This window comes from Eurypyga helias, unplaced genomic scaffold (genome assembly GCF_000690775.1).
Source record: "Eurypyga helias isolate BGI_N326 unplaced genomic scaffold, ASM69077v1 scaffold2809, whole genome shotgun sequence".
NCBI lineage: Eukaryota > Metazoa > Chordata > Aves > Eurypygiformes > Eurypygidae > Eurypyga > Eurypyga helias.
This window is the reverse complement of record NW_010271193.1, coordinates 188,379-211,634: the sequence shown is the minus strand read 5'-3', so window position 1 is coordinate 211,634 and position 23,256 is coordinate 188,379. Positions and strand designations below refer to the sequence as shown.

At 40.9% G+C, this 23,256-nt stretch overlaps 1 protein-coding gene across 1 annotated transcript; it reads right to left on the bottom strand.

Moving 5' to 3' along the window:
* Positions 1-692: 692 nt before the first annotated feature.
* Positions 693-21,695, bottom strand: LOC104514895 (X-linked interleukin-1 receptor accessory protein-like 2; the record flags this gene model as incomplete). The annotated part of the gene is made up of 3 exons (XM_010158698.1): positions 693-846; positions 6,702-6,888; positions 21,422-21,695. Coding segments are annotated over 3 exons (615 nt in total), but the record flags the coding sequence as incomplete, so codon positions are not given.
* Between the last annotated feature and the right edge of the window lie 1,561 nt (positions 21,696-23,256).

Sequence of the window (23,256 nt, the reverse complement as noted above, 5' to 3'; positions counted from 1 at the left end):
GGAAAGAGATCCTGAATATATTGGTATGCAATACTTTTTTGCCCGTTCATTTATGGTACCTGTCAAAAAGAGGTAGAAAAATACTGCTGTCTAGTAGATTACTACATGGAGTCAGAAACACACGATGTTTGACCACCTGATAAGCAGGTTACTGTCCCCCTGACAGCCCAATGTTCCTAACGTCATTCTCGGAATAGGTTGTGCCGCACCCTTCACTAAAGAGAAACCCTAGAGAAGTTGATCATCATAAATCAAACCAAAGCTTAAAAATATGGAACAATCACTAAAAAGAAAAAAATAATGACTCAAGATGTCTCTTTTGGTTGTGTTTTATTCTAGGACAAACCTCACCAAAAGCCTGTTTTACAGCTTCAGTCAACCTTCCCTCTGTGTAGCACTGAAGACAAAACTGGAGTCTGAATTACTTCCAGTGTATTGCGAAGACTTAGGTCTGCCCTGCCTTTTACTTCATAACCAGCATTTCCAGGTTTTTACAGAGCAAAAGGTAGAAATAGTCTTTTGTGGAATTTTATAAGGTCTTGATATAAATTCCCTCTAGTTTGAGACTGAACAGCTATTGGGATTTGGTTTGGACTTACTTCAATCAAATAGATTCACTGATATGTAACAACAACTTTTTCCTATGATTTCAAAGCTGTATTTTTTCTATTGACATAGAACAAGATTCTTACCAGTAACCTTCAATTCAACTGTTCTTCGTATAAGCTTGCCTTCAAACTTTAGTTCACAAGTATAATTTCCTCCATCTTCTTCCTGGACCTCTTGTATTAAGAGAGTATTTCCCTTCTGAATTACAATGCTTCTCCACATTTTTGGCTTACATTCCTGCAGAAAAAAATCCATTGCCAAAATTACCCAGCTTGTATGACATAAGACAGCGTTGCCTGATCAGATTTTCAGTGTTATACATAAGTAAACAACCATCTCAATATATTTTGCAATTCAAATTCAAATATAATTTCAGAAAGCATAGAGATCTGAAACTGGAATTAATTTGAAGACAGCAATTAAACCGAAATGTTTTAAAGGTTCAGTAATTCCTACTGTATCACATGGGCTGTGTTTAATGTATGCTGCCCTGAAGCAACGGTTAAGTATCTTCTCTTTTTCATGATGCACAACTGTGAAGACCTCTGCTTTAGGATGGACCATTAAAATGCATCTCTGTTTGAAGGGAGTAAGGGCAACATCTGTTAAGAGTCAGCCCGAAGGCAAACTTTATACAGTCTCAGGCTAGAACCATTTACCAACAGAAGAAAACAGGCAGAACAACAGCAGTTTTGTGAGTGGGAGAATTCAGGAAGCCTGGTTTCCTTATGGCCATGTTTCTCATCACGGGCTTCTCTGGCACCTGATGAGGTGTGAGCTCTGGTTCAGCCTTTTCACGGGGCTCTTTGTAGCATCACCCCCACTTGTGTCCTCTGCTGGAGTACGTGATACTGATGGCCTAAAACTCTGACTTCCCCAGGCAGACCTTAGCTGTTATTTGGCCGATTTAAGTTCATCACTATGAACTGTGGTCCCACTGGAACAGCACTTGAGTCCATCAGTACAGTGTGTGATACAGTGCAAGAGGCCGTCCCCTTCCTAACACGCTGTATCGTTGTAGCCGTATCAGCCACCTTCCATGGTAACGGTACTCATGATTGAATACCTCTTGGAATGCTCTGAACTAAAAGCACAGGCACAACCTGGTAACTGTCTCTTTAAAATGGTACCTCAAAGTTATATATTTATTGTCTCTCAGTAACTTTAACATCAAGCCTGTTCTGCCTGCAAACAAAATCACGCCCTCCTCAGTTCTCTAAACCACTCAGTACTCCCAACAGTGCTGCAGGCTCTGGCTAATTCTGTACCCTGAGCACCCAAAGCAACTCGGGACCCGAGTATCGTCAGTGTCCCCCTGTTCCCTCTCTCAAGGTGGCAACATGGAATAAGCTCTCAGCCTGCAGCTAATAATCTCACACTAGTTACATCAGGCTCAGCAACTTCAGAGATTCGTGTAAATAGCCCCGACCTGTGCCCCATCTTCTGCTCGTCTGCAACAGCAGTGTCAGAAATCCAGCAAACAAAATAGAACAAAGCTTTCTTTTTAAGAAAACAACCAAACAAGAAAGCACGTTGATGTGAAAGCATACAGTATGACAGCAAGAGATCAGAACGACACAAACATGATTTTTTCATGAGACTCCACACACGTTCCAAATCCACAATGCCACATTCTAAATTAAAGGATAATAATAAAGAAATAAAATAATGGCACTGTGAGCTTCTGGCCTTGCACTCGAAGATGGAGCACCGAAGCACTTATCCCTATCCCTAGAAGGCCAAATTCAGTTAAGATGTGGTCAGATTTCAAATTCTGACTGTGCAATACTACTGCAGGTCACAGCGTGTTCAGGTTATCTTTCTGTTTCCAAAGTACAGTTGTAAGGAAAGTGTCATCTTGTCATGCCTGTGAACTTCAGTTAACGCTGATGACAGAGAATGATCAGAATCCAGATCCTATCTGCTTTGCTAAGGAGAATCAGAGCTTATATTTGCTACTAAATTGCACTGATAACGCTCGAGACTCTTGCAGGACACAGATCTGAGCTGGAAAATGCCATTAAATTCCTTCTGATCTGCACTCAATTTTTTAGTCCTATATAAAGGTACATCAACCACCTCTGTGGAGTAACTAAATCTGAACACGGGGCAAAGAACACGATTCAGTTCTATTCAATCCCAATTTAGAAGAAATACAATTCCCAGAATACACGAAGTAAGCATATCAGAGCTATGCACCCTTCCAGTGCAGCACCGAAAGACCCGATCATATGATAGCAGCTGTACAGTCACTATTTTATTATTTTAAAATGTATGGCAGCAAAGAAATCAAAGATACATTTCCATACACATTATATTTTTATACATGACATGTTTGTAATAAGAAAGGTGACACTACCACTACAGAGATTAATGATACAGCACAAACCATGATTATGCTATTGCGGGTTTACAGGGAGGAGTTGTTCTGATGGAAATGTACCACTAATTTCCTAATTAATTCTTTTTGTATCTACTTAAAACACTTCATATTAAAAATGGTTTATATCCTTTCCTTCCCAAATTTCAGCTCATTACTTTTTCTTCTACTGACTACACTAGCTTTCTAAATGTACGTTGAAAATGCCTGGCTTATTCTGCCTGTTTTTCACAGACGAGTTCAATACACAGTAACAAAAGCAAATAAGGGGAGAAGCTGGAAATTCATAACAATTTGGATTTTAAGCAACAAAAATGGCTGAGAAACAGACCAATAAAACAAGAAAAAAAATCTAAGTAGCCTTTCAGAGGTCTCCTAATTTCTGTAAAGAGGTCAGTGTTCAATGGTACGAATGCTGCTTGTTTAACTAATTAATTGCTCTTTCCTGGTTTTGCACCATGTTTACCTGCTAGAAGAATCTGAAAGTTTCTTTTTCCAGCCTATTTATTCTCCTTAGATGTCTTAAATGTTTTGGGTGTTTTCTCCCCAATAATTGTGTGCTATGATGCTTCTTTTTCTCTTCCTTGAAATCTAAGTGGCAGCACCTCAACAACTCTATTTTTATAGGGTAGATAACAACTACCTGTCCTTCATCTGGCATTTTTATTTTTTTCACAGCCCTTCCTTCAACCCAGAAGTAGAAAAGGGATGGTGGAAATGGATTAAGACCCTGCATTCTAGATGCAATAAACCTTTTTCCTCTGCCAGTTGATTTTTCACAAAACTGCTCTTAGTGTTAAATCCCATTCATTCAATCGTGCCTTGACACATGCATTTACTTCAAAAAAAATCCTTATACTTCTTGTCAAAATACTTCTAACAGGTGTAACAGAGCTCTGTGTGTATCAATGGCATTAATTGTGGAAATCTTTAAAAATAAATATTTCATGCAGTGTAATTCTAGTCAGAAGTGAAGCTCACACTACTGTTAAAACAAATCCTCATAGCAAATGCTTTACTGATCGGGTGTGCATGTGGAAATCTATTGAGGCATAATTATTTTAAGAGCACGTTTAAATTACAGTTAACTCCCTGTAAATGGATGCAATTACTGGCTCAGATTCATTAATCCCTCCACACAGAGAAGCCTTTTGGAAGGCACGTGAGTCCGCGCACAGTGAGCTTGCATGGTTAGTGTCCTCTCTGATGATACTTTACTGGTCACAAGTCCAAACTCCCCAAGTACCAACAAACTGGCAGGTTCTCATGAACACAAGGATTTCTCTTTCAGGCAAAGGTATACAGAAGGAACCTTGAGGACTTCCTCATATTTATCTATCTACTGTTACATTTTGGACAAATTATGCTCCCCCCCGGATGAAAATCTTCTCCACATATTTCAGCATAATGAAAAGGAATTGTCCCCCAGTGCCTCTGGAGCAGATTTACACGGGATGATGGCTGATTACACCTTCATGTACATACCAAACTCAATCACAAAGGTAGAGGGGAAACACTTGAGGATCCAGTGTGCTAAAGCTGGAAATGTGCCTTCTTCAGGAAGTGAGGGTCAGATCCTAAAGTGGAATATCACTTTACACTATTCTTTGGGAGAAGGGACCTGATTTTTGTTACAAAGGTTGCCTCACACAGCATGATTTTAAGATCCAGTTGTGGTTAACATAGGTGTTGTCTAGGAACTGAACTGATAGCAGCACCTTATTGTTAATTATGGCTAAGGAGGTATACGTAGTAGGTTATTCCACTAACATCTCTTTTCAGTACCAAGTCAGACTAAAGGTTGTCGACTTCGATTCTATCACCTTTATCACAGAATCACAGAATGGTTTGGGTTGGAAGGGACCTTAAAAGACCATCTACTTCCACCTCCCTGCCATGGGCAGGGACACCTTGCACTAGACCAGGTTGCTCAAAGCCAGATCCAGCCTGGCCTTGAACACTTCCAGGGATGGAGCATCCACAACCTCTCTGGGCAATGTCTTTGAGTGACTCACCACCCCCCCTGTGGAGAATTTCTTCCTGATGTCCAGTTATCATCCAACCCCATCAATTCTGCCCAGTTTCACCTGAAACCGGCTTGCCAGTTGGTTGTCACACTCCAGCCTGGTGTCACACAACCTGTGTGTGCAACACAGATCACACGTGTGGGTTTATGGAATAAAGACCCGTCCAGTTCCTTGTCCGGTCAGCACAAAGCTTCACTGATGTGACATGCGTCTTCCTTAGACCAATTTCTGCTCTAGGACAGCTGAAGATTACTCCTGCCAAACTATTTTTGAAGTGTGCTCTTGCAAAAAACTGAGATCTTCAGTGATCTGGAGTTCAGCAATACCAAGGTAGATAGGGCAAGAAACACCTTCTCTCTGGTACCCTCGATCCTTCAAGATTTCAGACTTAACTGAATACACAGATTTTATTCAGGAACAGCACTGAAACCCACCCATATGCTGAGAGAAACAGCTGCAATGGCTGAAAGACAAAGCTTTGTTTAGACTAACGCTGCGTTATGCCACACGTTTGTTACTATATGTGACATTTCTGTAAAAAATAGAAATCGATGACAACTTCTATAATCCCTCTATTCTGATGCAGCCTGCTAAGGAGGAAAAAAATCTGAAGCTCTGCATATATTACTTATTTCACACAAAATAACATTCCTTAAAGAACGTCATTAAGCTTAGCAAATCAAGGACTCAGAAATTAGAATTTAACTAGTTTATATGTTTCTATCTTCATTACCTGAACCAAGTTTGTCCTAAACTCATTCTGCCTTTATCTCCACAACCCAAACTCTATTTTCCACAGACCCCACTGAGGTCTTCCTCTTGCCCAACTATTTCTTGTTCCCTCTGACTCTCAGCTCTTTATTCTTCTCCATTGTTTCTTGCAGCAACTCATACCCAAAGGCTTTTCAAATATCAGACTTTGGTCCAAGTCCAGACAACAGGTAAAATCTGCCAGACCTTGCTATGGTCTTGGTACCTGATGTCTGCCTGACAACCCATATTTTAGTCGTTCTCCTGATTTCTTCGGGAGCTACAGAAACACATCACCGATACACCTGCTGCTGAAAGTGGTGTGTGATACATGACAGCCTCGGAGAAGGCAGAGCCAGCCAAGTTACCTGCTGAGGAGTAGAAGTATCTAACAGACCTCGGTCAAAATTAACAGACCTCAGTAAAATTACTCAATGATCCTCAGCAAAAATAAATGCATCTCTGTGAAATTACCCATCAGACTTTGGTAAAAATTAACAAGCCTTGGTAGATTTACCCAACAGGCTTCATAAAAATAAAATTGGGTAGCACTATGGAAGCTGGCAGCGCCGATACACATTTGGCTCCATTGTAGGTTGCCTCCCTCAGTTTCTAGTACAGCATCAGGTAGGGAGATATCCCACCAAGGTGGAAAGCGGTAAGAGGCACAGTGGTTTCAGAACGTGGTACTCCTGTTAGAGAAGTGATGTTCTCTTGCACAGAAGATCCTCTTGATGCTGATTTCTGTTGGACAATGGCTATGTTGGGTAGTTTTGCCTGCACTTCAGTATTACTTCTGTAATGCTGGGAGAGCATCCTCCAGAGCAGTCACAAACCACTGAAGGCCCGGAAAAGGTCATCTCTAAGCCTCAGACTGAAAACAGTGGAAGTTTTATATCGTTTCAGCACAAAAGCAGTAAGACAGAAATAGTTACCTTGTACCACACCACATCTGGCTCTTGAACGGCTGTTTTGTAATCCTCAATATCAGGACAGGAGATTGTCTTTCTCTTAGTGACTTCTGATTTTTCCAGATATCTGATCTTGCTGTTGTAGCAAAGCCCAGATTCATTCTCAGCTACCGTCAAGGACATGGACACCTTCATGCAATACGTTGAGTTTCTGCAGGGACAGAAAGATGTTTTCATTCATCCTACCTCCTTTTTACCGTGTTTGTTTCAGCACAGTAAGTTTCTTTGTTAATCTCTCATCTTCACAAACACTGCAGTGACACATTCAAACAGTGACTGTCATGCTGTGCATTTCCAACACAGAGGAATTGCTACAAAATGTAAAGGCTCATTTCTGATTTACTATGAAGAACCCTGCAGAAGTTTTGATGACAAGTGATCTAACCCAGCACAGCAGCTCTTTCAAGTTTCCAAGCCTACAAACACAGAACCCTGTTGGCATCCCAAATGCTGGTTGGGATACACTGTCCCATTTTCACTATGTGTCTCACACACTCCTCCTCTCCCTCTTTTTCCTCACCTTCAGGAGATTTCACTCCAGGACACAGTGCTGTACATTTGAGAAGAAGGGTTATGTGCTGGATGTTAAAGATCATGCAGGAAGAATACCTCCCCTGGAAGGACCTGCTATATAAAATCTTATAGCATGTGATACTGTGGTGGGTCAACCCAGACCGGCTGCCAGCTGCCCACCCAGCTGCTCTGCACTCCCCCCTTCAACAGGATGAGAAGGAGAAAATAAGATGAAAAAACTCATGGGTCGAGATAAACACAAAGAGATCACTTACCAGTTACCATCATGGGCAAAACAGACTAGACTTGGAAAAAAAATATTTTAATTAATTACAATTAAAATAGATTTGGATGGGGAGAAAGGTGAAAAAGCTAAAACGCATCCCCCTCACCTCCTTCTCTTACTCCCCTACCTCCCCCTCCCCAAGCGGCACAAGAGGTGAGGATAGGGGTTGTGGTCCATCCGTAACAGCTCCTCTCTGCCGCTCCTTCCTCCTCACACATTTCCCTGCTCCAGTGTGGGCTTTCCAAGGCTACACACGAAACCACCTCCCCAGGGTCCCTACATGGCTGCAGGGGAGTCTCTGCTCGGGCCTGGAGCCTCCTCCTCCTGCCCAGTCCTTTGTGTCATGGGGCTCTCACACATTCCCCTCACCCCTCGCTGCCCGGCAGCATTTTGCCCTTTCTCAATCACGCTTTCCCAAGGTGCCATCAGTTTGGCTAAGGGGCTCAGCTGTGCCGGTGGTAGGGGGACTGGAACCAGCCATGTCTGGTGTGGGGCAGCCCCTCAGCTGCCCCCACAGCAGGGCCCTGCAGCCCCGCTGCCAGCGCCTGGGCACCCAGCACAGATGCACCAGAAGCCAGACTGGTGGCTACAGGGCGACATTTGGGCCTCGAAATCTTGCAAAACGTAATCCCTTAACACTTCAAACCATTGCTTGCTCTATCACCAAAGAACCCTGATGGACTATAACCAGGCGAGCTGATTGTGAGCTACACCAAGTATTTCTTAACATCAGGACACAAGCAGCCCAGCTCCCGTGCCTCACAATCATGAAAACAGCATTAAATTTAATTCCTTCACACTTGCATCTTTCACACAGTAAAAGAACTCCCAAGCTGGTGTTTGTCGTGGTGTAGCTCTGAAGCATTTGCACTTTGCACAGGATCATTGCGACCCATACTGTCAGCTTCTGCCCTTCTTTAGGTGTGATGGCATGCTACAAAGTACAAGCAACAATATAACGAGGGCCTTCCTCCCATCATGTATCATTTTGTCATTTTAATTGACTGTGCCACAATCGAAAAGCCTGAAGTAAAACCCATGTGCTGGGTGGTTACTCCCATCAAAGGCCGTTGTGGAGAGCTCTGGCAGGAGATACTGCCGTCCAGCCACTGCCTCTTCCATTGCAGCCCTGCTGCAAACTGGTTTAGCAGAGGCAAGAGGGTGGCATGGCAGACAAAAACTTCCCTGCGCCCCTGGAAAGTGATCCACCAGTCAAACCCTGACACTAATGACACGGGCTGCATACTCCCTTCGATTAGACTAGCGACAGTGCTTTTAATTTAAAACCAAAAATAAAATCCAACATGCTCCATAACAAATCTTTTCTTATGCAACATTTCTACATGCCACTCTGTCAAGTGAACCTGTAGATAGGAAGAAAATAAAAAGGTCTATAGGGACACCTCATCTCAGCTCTAAGCTTCATGCTAAACGAGCGCTGACAAAACATTGTGCAAATGCAATACCAAAGAGGTATTTGTGAGGCAAATCAACAGGTGATCTTCAGAAACCTCCTATTTTCAGCACCGTTAGCAGAACCACAGACTGCTCCCTTCCTACTGCCGCCTCTTCAAAATGCCACCTGTGCATTTATGTAATACATGGGGGGACATTTCCTCTGTCCCTCCCCTCAGAGTGGAAGGGCTCACTTTGTACATGTTTCATTTGAAAGGCTATAAAAAATCTCATCCTCTCAAACTGCACAAAACATATTATTTTACCTGCAACAAAAGTTCTCTGGACTGAAAAAAGGCATCATTTTGGGTGGAGTTTTCAGAAATGCTTACATGACTTAGGGAACATAAGTCAACTTTCTCCCCAAACTACTTGCTTTTGAAAAGGGTTGCCTTTTTTGTAGGAAGAAAACAAAACATAAATGCAAAGCTTCAATGTTTCCCAATACAACACTGAAAATCTACAAAATATGGATATAACCAACCAGTATAATCAACAGTAATTAATCAGTAATGATTAGTTAATTTTCCTGAGTGACTACAGGGATTACCGAGTGCAAATAAGGTCACATGCGCTCAGTAATAATGATCCAGGGTAATCAAGAATAATGGCTTTGAATAGTTGTCCATTACTTGGTGTTATTTAATAGTGCTGTATTTTCTGCTAACAATCTTGCATTATTTAGATTGTATTTTGAACAGCGCTGGAGGCTACTTCTATTTAAAATGCTTCCTGGAACCATGACCTAAAAATGTAGTATTCTTTTCATTAGTTACAATTAGAACTGAGTAGAATTGAGAAAACTAAGTGCCTGGTGAGCACTATCACTTTTGTTCACACACGACGACCGAGACAATAAATCTATTCAGGTTCATGATGAAGAAAGCCCTCACTAAGCCAACAGCAATAGGCTTGAAAGCTCTATGGATGCTTCTCCACCAGCCACTCAGGGCAGTGCTACCGCTGGAAATTCAGAAAAGGGCAACTTCTGCAGGAATTCCAATGAATGAAGCAGCAGCCTTCCTTTAAACTAGTCAGTTCAGGGTAAGAGTTTTATTTCAGTCATGTGCAAAAGGAAACAGCAGTTTGATCAGCTTCACTGTTTTTCTGGTTTGAGGCAGAAATCTGAGAGCTGAAGTTTGTAGATGTGAGCCCTTCTTCCCCAGGCTGGGGAAGCTGATCCCCAGGATGGTATGGATTTCATCACTCACTCCTCTAAGCAGGCAATGGCTCTGTGCTAACATTTTTCTTGGAGACTCCCATGGATACCATTTTTCTGACAGCTCAGAGCTTCGTAAGGAGTTACATCCCCTTTGTTTTAACCAGAAGATGGCCATGGAATTGACCACGTTCATTCTATGTGGGAATTAGTAGATGAACCTGTTAATTTTCCTACACAGAAAAAAAACCCTTGTAATTTGAACTGTAATTTGCTGAAAAATATAAATTTGGTGTCACTGGCACAAGGGAATGTGCTGGTTTTCCCCCCCTGGGGAGGCCTGGGGCATGAAGGGGCTCTGGAGGAGGTGACAGCTTGAGGAAGAACTCGGGGAGGGGATCACAAAGAGTCAACGGTCACTACAGCATTGTTTTTACCACCTGGGCAAACAGACAGGAATATTATGGTCCTGGCCACCACGCAGGTCACTGGGCTGATGGGAGCTCACCTACTGATGTCCCTCAGGATGCCCAGAGAGGTGCTGCGCCGGGAAGGATCCAGTTTGCTCTTTCCAATTATTTTCAGGACCTCTGTGTCCACAAGGTCTCTCCTGATGGGCTGCATTTAAGTTGTTTATGGTAAGGGTCTTCCATAATAATTTGTTTTTAAAGGTGTGGAGACTGACTAGCATGAATCCTACATTTATTTTCTTCTTTTAAAAGCTAAACAGATGTCCTATGAATTATGAAAAGGAGGATCCACTTTTGTTTTCAGGTCATGGAGCTTGGTGGGGGAGGTCAGTGCTCCCAGCAGTTTGCAGACTGGCAGGAAAGGTTATATGACCATATTTAATGAGGAAAGCTGGAACACAAGAAGAACAATAGATGACAACAACAAAGCTGGTAACTTGGGTTTGGCTGTCAGAATCAGTGGCTGAAAGGAATAAAAAGGAAGCATCTTCCAGGTGGATGAGGAAGATGCTGGTGGGTTTGCAGTGGTGATCTCAGTATTGCGAGGCCAGGGAAGAGAAGTGGTATACAAGCAGAGAATACTGGAACCCAAATAAACCTGGCAGACTGCAGGCAGCCCACTTTCCACGTGTCAAGGAAATAAGCCCACATGTCTGAATGTGGGTCTTTTCATAATCTGTCTTTTCTGAAAGGATTCCAAACCATTCAATTGACTCCAGGGGAGTCAATTTCCAACGGATTCCATTTATGTAGGATCATACGGGAAACAGGAAGAGGGAAGGAAAAAATCCCTCCATAATGCAATGAAATTATTTGTCTTCTATTTTCACACTAAAGCTAAGATTTGTAATTCCCTATTTCAAGGGACTAGTTACAAACGGGGCCTACTCTCTCCACTGCAAATGTGAAGACGGGTTTAGCTCTGCCAAGTTCACAAAGCAGTTTTTTGTTCTGGTGGGAAGGCATCTGTAATCCCCAGGCCAACTGGAACTGGGTCTGAAGCCCAAACTGAATCCAGCCTGGAATCCAACAGAAAACCACAGGGAAAACCAAGGGAGTTTATCAGGTCTCAAAACAAAAGCTAGTAAAATTGTGAGTTTGGCTTGACTTCCAAGCAAGAACAAGAGGGAAAAAGGGAGGACTTGTTTTGGAAAAAGGGAGGAAAAGTTTGGATTCAAGACAATTCATCAGCCCTACGGCTGAATTCAAATCAGAGAAAATATGCAAAACATTGGAAAAAAATTTTTTTGGCATTTGTATTTCTGCTAAGTGAAGGTGGTTTATTAAAAGAGTCAAGTAAAACAGTTTTGTCTGTAGTATGCATGCGATGTTCCCCTGCTCCCCTTTCCATTTATCAACTTTTTTATAAAGAGGGAGGAGACAGCAAAGTCATGGAGTATCTTGTATCTACTAGATCAAAAAAATCACTAAATTTGAATTGCATATTTATACAAGAGAATTTGCAATTTTGCTTTTTGCAGATTCATTTTTCATTAAGTGTTAGGGGTTTTATTACATTCTAAGACTCTGGTCTTAGAACTAAAACTATGATGGAAGATCCAAAATCTGGGAAGTGTATGTATCAAAGCAGTGCCGGGGGAACAGCACAGGTCAGATTTAGATCTCTCCCAACGTACCTGAACACTCTGGCTGTTTTAATGACATTTTCATTGGCTCACTGGAATACTGATCATAGGACGGCATAGATCAGCCCTTTGCTCCTTCTGAGTTAAAGCAGTAACAGCAATAACTACACCACCAATGGTCTCTGTCCACCTAAAGGTCCGTAGCAAGTAAGGCACTACCAGATCCACTGCCAGCTGCTATAAGAATGTGCTATGTTACCAGTTTTCAGGCTTAATTGAGCATTTGATTGTTTTCCTCTCTCTTTATGAAAATTTTATACATTTATTCCTGTCCAAATTGTATGCTTCACATAAAGGTTACCAAGCAGTTCATTGGTATCTCAGCTTGTTTCGCTCAGATCAATGAGGTCATGGTTTGGTGATCTGCTTAAAGAAAAATCAGTTATTTATTACCATTGTTTTTTCACAGATCACACAGATGTAACATTATTCATTAAAAATAAAAGGATTATTACTTACTCTTCCAAGGTTTCATTCAAGTGAGAACTTACTTATTGGTGACTAGTACTGCTACATGTTCGGGGTTATTGTCTGGAAAAGATCGAATTCCCTCTCATGGTGTAAATCACTCTCATAGGTTACAAATGACAGATCCTTCAAAATATTTGGATTTTTCTTCTTATCAATTTGTCCAGTAAGAGAGTAATGCTCAAAGAGGAGCAATTCAACAGATGGCTGGAAATGCTCTAGTTGCTCCCTTAACCATAGGCCAAGAGGTGCAATGATTCTGCAGCTTGAGCGTGTGGTACCTGGCCTTGGCACAATTCCAAACATTCCTGTCTTGTATTTTGCTTGCTCATTCCTGTTATAACTGTAATTCTAATACCAGTTCCCATGCATGGTAAGGAGAAATCCTAATCCCCTGTTACTTCTCACGTCTGACTGGTGTTCAAGATCCTACTAGTGCAAGAAAACATCATGGAAGTATGAGCTCAGAAAATGAAGCGTTAAAACATTATGATGTTACAAATCCAATGTTCTTGCATTATCTCTACTTCCTTTGATCTCCCAACAGAAACCCGCACTGTGAATCCACACAGATATAGGCCCCGCTCCCCTCAAGTAGGAAAAGTATTTGTGCTGAGTTATAACCCACCACTCTAACAGTTTTTATTTTTTCTGTACTTTTCTCCCAAGGTTCAATCGCTACACTAGAAACAAGACGACAATTTGAGCTTAACTAAAACACACTAGATGTGTCCCAGAGGCCCATGTTTTACACTGAAGAAAAGCCATGCCATCACTATTCAAAAGAAACAACTTCTGAGTAAAGTCACTGAAAGGTAATTTTGAAAGGCTCACATTAATGACAGCTGGAAAAACAGACATCCAGGGATGTCTCCTCAAGGTAACCATCAGGAATACAGTTCTCACAAGAGGCACTTAAAAACAAGACCTGTAGTCCTCCCTGTGAGTCCTTTTTAGGGAATTTTCCTGGATACTGGGACAGAGAAGAAAAGATGTTCGCATCTGGCAGTTCAGCTGTTTGTAACAGCTGGGTCGCTCCCACCAAAGCTTAGCTCTAAGTTTAATTTAAAGTTGGACTTCAGCTAACATCCTTATTAAGAGGTAACTGTGCCACAAAAATGTCACGGTGTGCCTAGAACAGTCAGTGACACAGCCTGTAACAGCAAGGCCATGATTTGAAAATTCAGGGATGATCTCTAGTAGAGTATCATGTTTCTTAAGTCCTTCTGAGAATAGCAAGTGTCAGCCAGCCTGATTTGCCATGGTTAAGGGTCAGGAGGAGCTATTTCTTTTCTGGTTGCCTGCACACACACACGCACTGGTTCTGCTGACCTCTGCATCGTGACAGAAGCAATTGAAAAAACAAACAAATCACGCGTCAGTCATTCCAACAAGGACTACTCAGGGAGAGAGAGAAAATCACCTCGCATTTACGTTGAGCCACACAGGTCAACAGTGTTCCCTGGTTTAGAGTCCTTTTTTTTTTAAAGTCTTCAAAAATGTTACTTATTAGAAATTAATGTCTGAAAATACAATACAGAACACAGAAGAAATGCAGAATCCAAAAGAACACCAAGGTACCTCAGCATACCACACCTAAGTTCATGAACTCTCTGGTCTCTGTCATCTTCAGCGCATACCGTTCCAGCAGGAAAAATCCTGTAATTGGCCAGATTTGCTATCAGGGAAAATTTCTTCCTTTCCCTTAAGAATTACAAGGCAGCAAGTTGTCCTGAAGTTTGCTACTGCAAATGACTGAGCCCTTTTCATTTATTTCCTAATAATTTTCTATTTTTCTATTTCTGAATATTACTATTAAATTATATTGTCTTACTGAAAAGCCCCATTACAAATGACACAAATCTGAGGCACAGGGACAGGTGCTCCAGGAGTGTATGAAGAAATCCCCTTCCAATAATTTTGTATCTGCAATACACCGTTTCTAAGAGCACTGAACACTTTCTCCTTTATTTCTTCAAACCACACAGTGTGTGAACTAGTGTATCTACTCCTCTCTGCTGTTTTTTTATTAGACACCTAGCATGCACAGCAAATTTGCGTTCAGGATGCCCATCAGACTTGTCTGCATTGCTCAACCTCACTGATTTTGTCGCCTCAGGGAACAAAACCTGTGGAGCACATCCTTCTTCATGCATAAAAGTCCTATTTTGTAGATGCAATGAGGAAAGACAAGCCTCTCTCAGTTTGTATACGCGTAATTGAGCACGTAAACCAGTGGATCAGTTAGCATCTCACAGGGTATACAAGGAATTCTATCACGAAGAATCATGAAGTGAATGTCCTTATGCCAATTTGCAATGAGAGCTGTTTGAGTCCTGCAGCTGAGTCCTCCTGGCTGTGTCTTCCCTTAAATGTTTGCCAGAAAAGAATAAATTGTCACTAACCAGTTTAACTCCCTGTGGTGCTGTCACCTTGTACTTTGGGCATGATGGACTTCCTCAGGAAACCTTCCATCTGCCTGTCTAAGCTCAGGACACCAACATCACTGTCCACCGAGATGTTACAGTTACAGCTGGCCTGATGTAGGTTTCAACAGGAGTGGTACCTGGGAAAGCACACTCTCATCCCGTTATTTGGAGAAGGGAAATGAAAACTCCCTGACATGTTGGAGAGGAGGAGGCTGAGGAGTGCTGAACAACATCTCGGCAATAGGTCTCCTGCATGAGGAAGCAGTCACCCCACTTTGCATCCTTGCTCTCTGCCAGGCAAGGCTTGAAGCCCACCGGGAAAAGCACTTCCACCACAGGCAACCAGTGACAGTGAGCTGAAACGCTGCGGAGCACTGCAGCACACAGAGCTTTTGCTACCTGGAGGGACTAGAAACTAACATCAGTCATTTTAAAAGGTATATAAAGTTGGGATTTTACTACTAGGAAAACTGAAGAATACACAATATACTCATTCTTGGGCATGCTGCTGCAACAGGGAGGTCACTGGATGCTCTCCAACCACAGAGCAGCACGGACATTTCTGCTTGAAGCCCTGACTGTTCTGCAGCGTCTCATCAACAGTAAACACTGGCTTTCAGAAAGACAGAGAATGGATATTTTCTCTTCTAAAGCTTTAGAGGAGGGTGAAGGAGCAGAAATATACATATCACCAGGGAAAAGAACAAATCTTTGTTTTTCTGCAAGTGTGTCAGAAGAACAGATAGAACTGATTTCCCTCAATAAAGACAATGTCATCAAAATGATTTGCAGGAGCACCATCAGTTTTTACACAATTTTAGATGGAAAAGTAGAAGCATTCTCATTCCACTTTCCCCTGCATTTTGATAATGCCAAAACATTATATCTCAGTAAGTTAAATTTTATTTTATCATAAATCATACTGACTTCATATTGTATCTGTTCTAACACTGTATTCAAGTACTGAATATCATATATCACAGGGTACAGGTTTGTACAGACTCAGGCACTTTTAATGCAGGAAATGTCACACACTTTTAACATGTGACATTTAATGTTAGTGTCATACAGAACCAGGGAAGACTGTGCCATGCTGAATCCGTGCACTCGCTCCAAGTGTGAAATTTAGCTGGCTTCTACAGACATGCCTGGGACAGTGCAGCCATGAAAGCTGATCACATACCAGTGTGCAAGACTGAGAAGTAATGATGAGATGTGTAATCCATCAGCTACTTAGTTGTGCTCCTCTTGGACATTTGATGATTAAAGACACTGGCCCACTAGAAAGTATCATCTTGGAATCTTTACAGAGTAAGTCTACGGGAAAAAAAGCACTTGCCAGTGAAGGATATGGAAGGAGCTAACTCTATGACTAAACTAGAATTGCAACACTGAATGCAAAGGGATTTGAGATACAAAATCACCTTTGTCACAAACAGTTGAGCACCGAATACAGCCAAAGAACCTGAAGATGAAACATTCTGCACTGAGAAGTTATTCCCACCAACAAAATCAGTTACTGTATTAAAACATATATTGTAAAAACTATGAGATGGCTGCAGAGAAAGTGACCTCACCCCTACACATTTTCACATCATTATTTAGTCCAACTTTCCTGTTTGGACCTGAAACAAACTATTCTTTCGCTTGGAAGTCAGACTTTCAGCACTCAGAAAAGTGGTGCAGCTTTTCCTGGGATGATGGGTGCATACTGCAGTCCAGGTTCCAGAAACAAGTTCCTCAGCTCCGCCTAACACCCACTGAAGTGAGAGCACAAAGGTTATGCCACAAATGAAGTTTTACTGGCAGACCCTCCAGGGTGTCTAAATCTGATTTTGATTTGCTGGTCATGCGCTCCACAGGCATTCAGAAGCTGGAAGGCTTAAAATCTACTATCAGTCTATTTTATTACTGCTTGAAAAGTAATATCTCAGTATTTCACCAATGGCTCAGCGAAGGCTCGATTCTTCTGTGCGTGTCCATAGCAATGCTGCTCTCCATTAAGAACTGTGCAGATATGGACAGGGAAGAAGGATACACAGATTTCCTAAACTTGATTTGTTGGCAGTTCTCTGGCATCAAATGCTGGTATTAAAGATCTGCAGGCTTATTGCCTCAAAGGGATTCAAGGCCCTCACTCCCCTGTTATTCTGCATCCTGTAAAAAAGTCAAGGCTCAGCTCCATCAGCCAGACTGCTGATCACAAACCTGCTTTCCCTGCACCCCCTCAAGGCCCAGACTTTCACATTATGGGAAGTGAGTTATTTTATTTCACCAACAGTTAATTAACGTCAAATATGCACTAATGTTTTACTCTTACTGGCCTTGCTCATAAAGCATTTATTCAGTACTTCAGTTTATTTCGGAGCTGAACTCAGAAGGAAGGGCTCCAGGGTAGCCCCTTGCTGAGGACAAAGGTGCAGCTCAACTCTGCTGAGATTTCTTCCCATCTTTTTTCACCAGGTTAAGAAGAGCTAAGTAGACACAGTTCTTGTTCCCTCTTTAAAAAGCAGAGGCTTTTAACACAGAAAAACAAATGTATTTGCTTAGAGAGGAAAAGCAGCATGTGATCTGGCAAATGACAGTCTTACATACTCAGAACTTTAGGGCCACCCTGTGCATTTAGATCTGGTTTAGTTTCAATGCTCTCATCTCTGAATCCTTCAGAGAAGATGCTTCAATCCAGAGTGCTGATGCAAAAATCCCTGAACACCAAACCTCTGTCACAGAAATGCTGGCAGCTTTATCTGCAAGAAGCATTGGCAGATGCTGGAAGATTAATGGCACATCCAGGGCCCGTACTGCAAAGAGACCTCCAGACCACAGCACTTCCATGTTGGGCAGTAAAGTCACAATACGAATGTCCCAGCATTTATCTGGGAACTGTAATGAAACGCACATCTATCCATTAGTCAGGATCTCTTTTGGGTGTCACTGGATCTTGCTGTAGTAATATCCCTGACTGGGCACAGAAGAGGCACCTGAGAACAAAGCGGATTCCAAAATCCATGGAATCCATATGGATTAGCTAATACAGCTCAACTCTGCACTCTTTTAAAATACCTGTGGGATCAGGACCCCTTAATATGTTACAGCCATACTTAACACTAGAGAAAAATACTGCATTTTGGTTTGCATCTGAGCGTCAGCTCGATGTCAAAATGCATGGGGAGAAAAGGGAAGCAAGTTCTAATGCAACAATGTTTTTTTCCTTTATACATGCACACACCTCCCTGTGGAACAATGCCTTCTTGGTTAAAAAAGGAGAGGCAATATTTGAATTATGGTATCAGACCTCTTCAGCCTGGGGAAGCAATCTCTTTCATTAAGGCTGTTTTAATATTTCTTAATTGCATTCATATTATGGGTTCATTTACAAAACAGACATCATGTTTATTGAAATGACAGTGCTGTATAAGAAAGAATTCACTAACACTTTCCATTTTTACTCATCTCCAAAACAGTCATATCAGCCTATCTTTCACCTGCTCATACCCACCCTTTTCAAACAGCCTCTAAAATATTCCGTCCAATTGTTTCAAAGATACACATGCCTTGAGCCTACAAGCACCCGTGAGCAACCAGAAAACGCAGTTGTCATTTTCCCCACACTGTTTTCTTAGTTGCCAAATTGCTTTGACTGGGAAAAAAGTAACAAGTTGAGGGAGAGTGAATTAGCATAGCTGTCACTATTGCCTGTGACATCCTTTATGTACGACTTGCTAAAAACCCTTGGTGTTCAATTCCCTTCTATCAGAGAAGATCTTCCTAGCTCAAGAATGTGTCCTTCCTTTCAAGCTATAAACTTCTCTGGGACAGCGACCTCTTGTCCCCAGCTAGACTTAGCCACATCCAAGTGTCTCACCCCCCTGCACCCTTTTGCACAGACAAGTTCGCCTTTCAGACAGAACGGTTCTAAGGCAGAGGACTTGACGTGGTTGAATGCAGCACACGCTGGCCACCGGGACACGTAACGTGGGGTTTGAGCCTTTGGGCAACACAGGGAATTGCACCAGGGCTTCCCACATCCTTGGTGAGTGGGTAGAAAGACATCGATTTAGATTTTAATTGCTTCTGATTTTCTCTTAAAGAACCTAAATGAAAATCTCTTTGTTAAGAAAAACTTCAAAAGTTTTACATTTATCTTGAATCAAAAGCATTTTTTCTCCCCATTTTATTTCATTCAGCTCTCAAACCAAAAGACCCAAGTACACATGCAACCCTAAACCCAGTGTTGCACACTGATGGACACAGTCACCTCTTCATTTCCACTGCACTGAGCCCTCTCTACCAGTCTCCATTCATTCAGTCTACGGAAGAAGGAATTTGTAATAGATGTTGTCAGTGTTTCTAGAAAATAAAATCAAATTCTAGAATTACTGCACTCATTTGTGTTGTCTTAATTCTCACAAAGCAGGTGATCCTGGTAAATCACTTAAACGCAAACATCTGCTTATCCCCGTCCAAAAAGTGGATTAATAAAGCTGAAATTACACAGTTAATGGGGTGGACAGTCTACCACCGAAGTGTGATCATATTTCAGAACATTACTCCTAGCTCAATTCTAATGAAATGAAAGTAAGTTACTATTGCTATATCCTCAGTTATTTTAAGCCACTTATGATTTCATACAGAATAACAGCAAGGATACATTACCAAATTTTTGGAAGAAAAAATTAATTCAGTAAAGGAAGAAATATAGTCTTTTATGTGTAACCACTATACGTAATATTCTGCACTCCGACATAAAGCTGAAAAAGGCACACACATCTGTAATTATGGAAGAAAGTTCTAGCTGAAGCAGGAAAATTACATAACTGATAAGAAAGGTGTTATTGCTGTGTAATGCCTTTCAAGAAGTATGTCATCTAGTGTTTGTCTGAAAATGAGGAGAAAGCATGAATTATTAAAGAACTTGCCCATTTGTTACCAAAACTGCTTTGTCATGTAAATGAGCAGAGTTTTGAAATTTCCCAGAAGTATGTCCCAGAATTTGATCCAAGACCAATTCTCCATTGTTCACACAGGATTTGCATTAAAATTTCCAGAGTACTAAACTAGTACCTTGATTATCACAACAGTGTGTTCTTAAAAAAAATTTATAGCTCCCTTGAAACATGTGAATCACTATCCTCCCGTAACACTTCAAAATCATGGAGTTCACATTACAACAAACCCGTGACAGGGCAGCTAATAATAAATAAAGAGTAATTAACTCCAAAGGCTGCAACGCAGACTTAATAGTGAGTTTGACAGATGCATCTGAGATTTAAACTGGACGTCGGTCCCCAGTACAAAGCACCACACACCACAGTACAAACTTTGATTTTAGTAGCGTTCTTCAGGACCAGAATGGACTGAGGCAGCTGAGACCAGGCAGCAAGAATTAGCAGAGATGGAGAGAGGCCACATTCTGGGCTCTGAACAGTGCTGTTATTTTGTTGCAAATAATTTATACTAAATTCATCAAACTTAGGTATAATTTCAGTATGGAACAGCAGACAAGGATGAAGCAAGCTTCACTCTCTGAAACTAAACAGTTTAAAACCGAAACATATAAAGTAGCTGTAAACTCATTTAATTCAAAACTGGATCATTTAAGGAATATTTATTCATTCATTCTTAAAGAGTCCTCCTTTTTTATCTTCTCGTTTTAGGCACAAAGCTGACATCAACATCCACATGATGGAAATCACGAGCTCCAGCACATGCTTAATTTAAGGCTCATCCAACAGTTCCAAAATACTTCTGAGACATGCATTGCAGTGCCTCACCAAATGAGGTCTGCCGCAATTTATGACAAATCATAACAGTATATTAAAATAAACAATTCTTCAGAACCAGACAGAATGGTAACTCCCCATGGCCTAACCCCATCAGAATAATTCAAACTGTGTCTAACTCTTGAATAACTCAGAAGATTTGAAAAAGAACATTACTTAACCAAAATACTTCATGACTTAAGAAGTATCCAGTTCTGAAGGTTTATGGCAAATTGAGAGTTTGCAAATGTTAGACTTAAAAAAAAAAAAAAAATAATTAAGTGAAGACACATGTTTAATTATAGTTATTGGAAGAGGTAACTATAATTACTAGGGAAACTAATTTTGAGACAAAGCATTATGTGACATATATGAGAATGAAAGTAATGAGTATATATAAACTAGAAGAATATCTCAATCCTGAGAGCTAAACTTAAACATTTATTTAACCAAGGCAATCTACACATTCTTAGTTAGACTGTAACACAATACCCACCTTAGAACACAGGTGTAGAAACCACTGTCTTGCAACTCAACCGAGTGAAACCATATTGAATCTTCGTCCTTGCTCATCCTAACTTCAGAAAATATAATGGGTTCTTCTAAATCTCCTTTGTTTTTGTACCACATAAGCCTAAGACCTGTGCTTTGGGCCATGCTATAATTAGTTCTGATATAGCTGTAGAAAAGGGCACATTTCACTCGGACTGGTTCACCTGCCAAAGCCATGTATGTCTTGAGATCCACTGACCAGTCAATGCAACCATCAACTGAAAGCAAAACAATAATAAAGAAATATTAGATACAGAGATATTTTTTCAAGATAGTGAAAGGCAGCTTGTGAAATGCAATGCAGTTAATTAAAAGAACTTTAGTTTCATAGCAATGTGAAAAACCTGAAGCAGCTACGGCAATTAGAGTTTTAGACAATTTTAGTTACATAAATAGAGCACATTGGGTCTGCTCAATTCCATTTCTTTAGAATATCATTACTTTCATCCTGATTCTTTAATAAATAAATTCAGTGTTTTCACCTTAACTACTTGCCCCTGTAAAGCAGTTTTTAATTCTTTAATTCCTTGTTGGAGGAAAATGTACATTGGCATCTGACCCCAATCTTACCCCTTTAAACTTTTCCATCCACCTCTATTAATTACATTAAAAATAAAAACCAGATGTGACATTTATAATTTACTTTTTTTTTTTCTCTACAGCCTGCTCACACTGTAGATACATGTATTATATTCCACAGGATACAATTACAACTTGCTACCTAGGCAATCACGGTTAATACAGGAATTGTACAAATATGAAAAGGGATCTTTTGATGTTTTGTTCAGCAGAAACTTTTGAAAGAGTTTTTTTGATACTGTACTTTAAATATGAACATGTCAGTTTAACAAAAGATTACTTCTCCCTACAATTTTTTCTCCCATTATTTTAAATCAACTTTGTTACAGTATAATTCTAGAACATGTGAATGTATTAGCATGTAACTTCCCCCTCGCATATCAGAGACCTTTTAATTCAATCTTTTTTTATTGCTGGAAAAACCTTAAGCCTGAAAGTCAACTAAGAATATAATCAAAGAACAAGACTGCAAAGACAGCTCAACAATAGGCAAATACACTACCTAAAATTAATAGACAATGACATGAGCTACCTCAGATTCAACCCAGTAAGTTTCAGGTTGCCTCCTCTGCATTTATGGTATCAATTCTCAAATTTTAAGTGTTAAATGTTCTCATACACTCATCATTTCATATACAATAGCATTCACTCATTAAGTGATTTTTTTTTTGGTTGTTTACTTCCAAAGCAAATGTAGTGAGCCACAATTTCTACACGTGGTGGAATATCATACAATACCTTCACCCCAAGTGACTGGATCAGGCTACCTGCTCCTGCCACCCTCCCCACAGGTGGTTTTGTCAACTGACTTCTTACTTCAACAAAACAAGCCCCAAAACCAAAACATTCCCCTGAAGTTATGTACACACAGTTTCGGTTACTTTCAATTTTCATTTGCATTCTTATTTTGCTGAAAATATCCTGATGATTTAAATTAAAATTCATTGTTTCTTGCTTTTAATGGCTACTGTTAATGGCATAAAATGAAAGGCCGGTAGCAATTTACTGACATTCTTCACTGCTGCAGCATCATTTCTTCCTCCGTGTTCTCTCTCTCCCAGCTTAGTGCCACACAGAACACGACAAGTTTGGATAATCGTTACATGAAAATCATGTACTGAAGCATTTGTTCTCAGTGCATCCCCTCCTATAGACCTATAGAAGACTTATATCACCCCCTATAAACCTACAGAAGGTTTA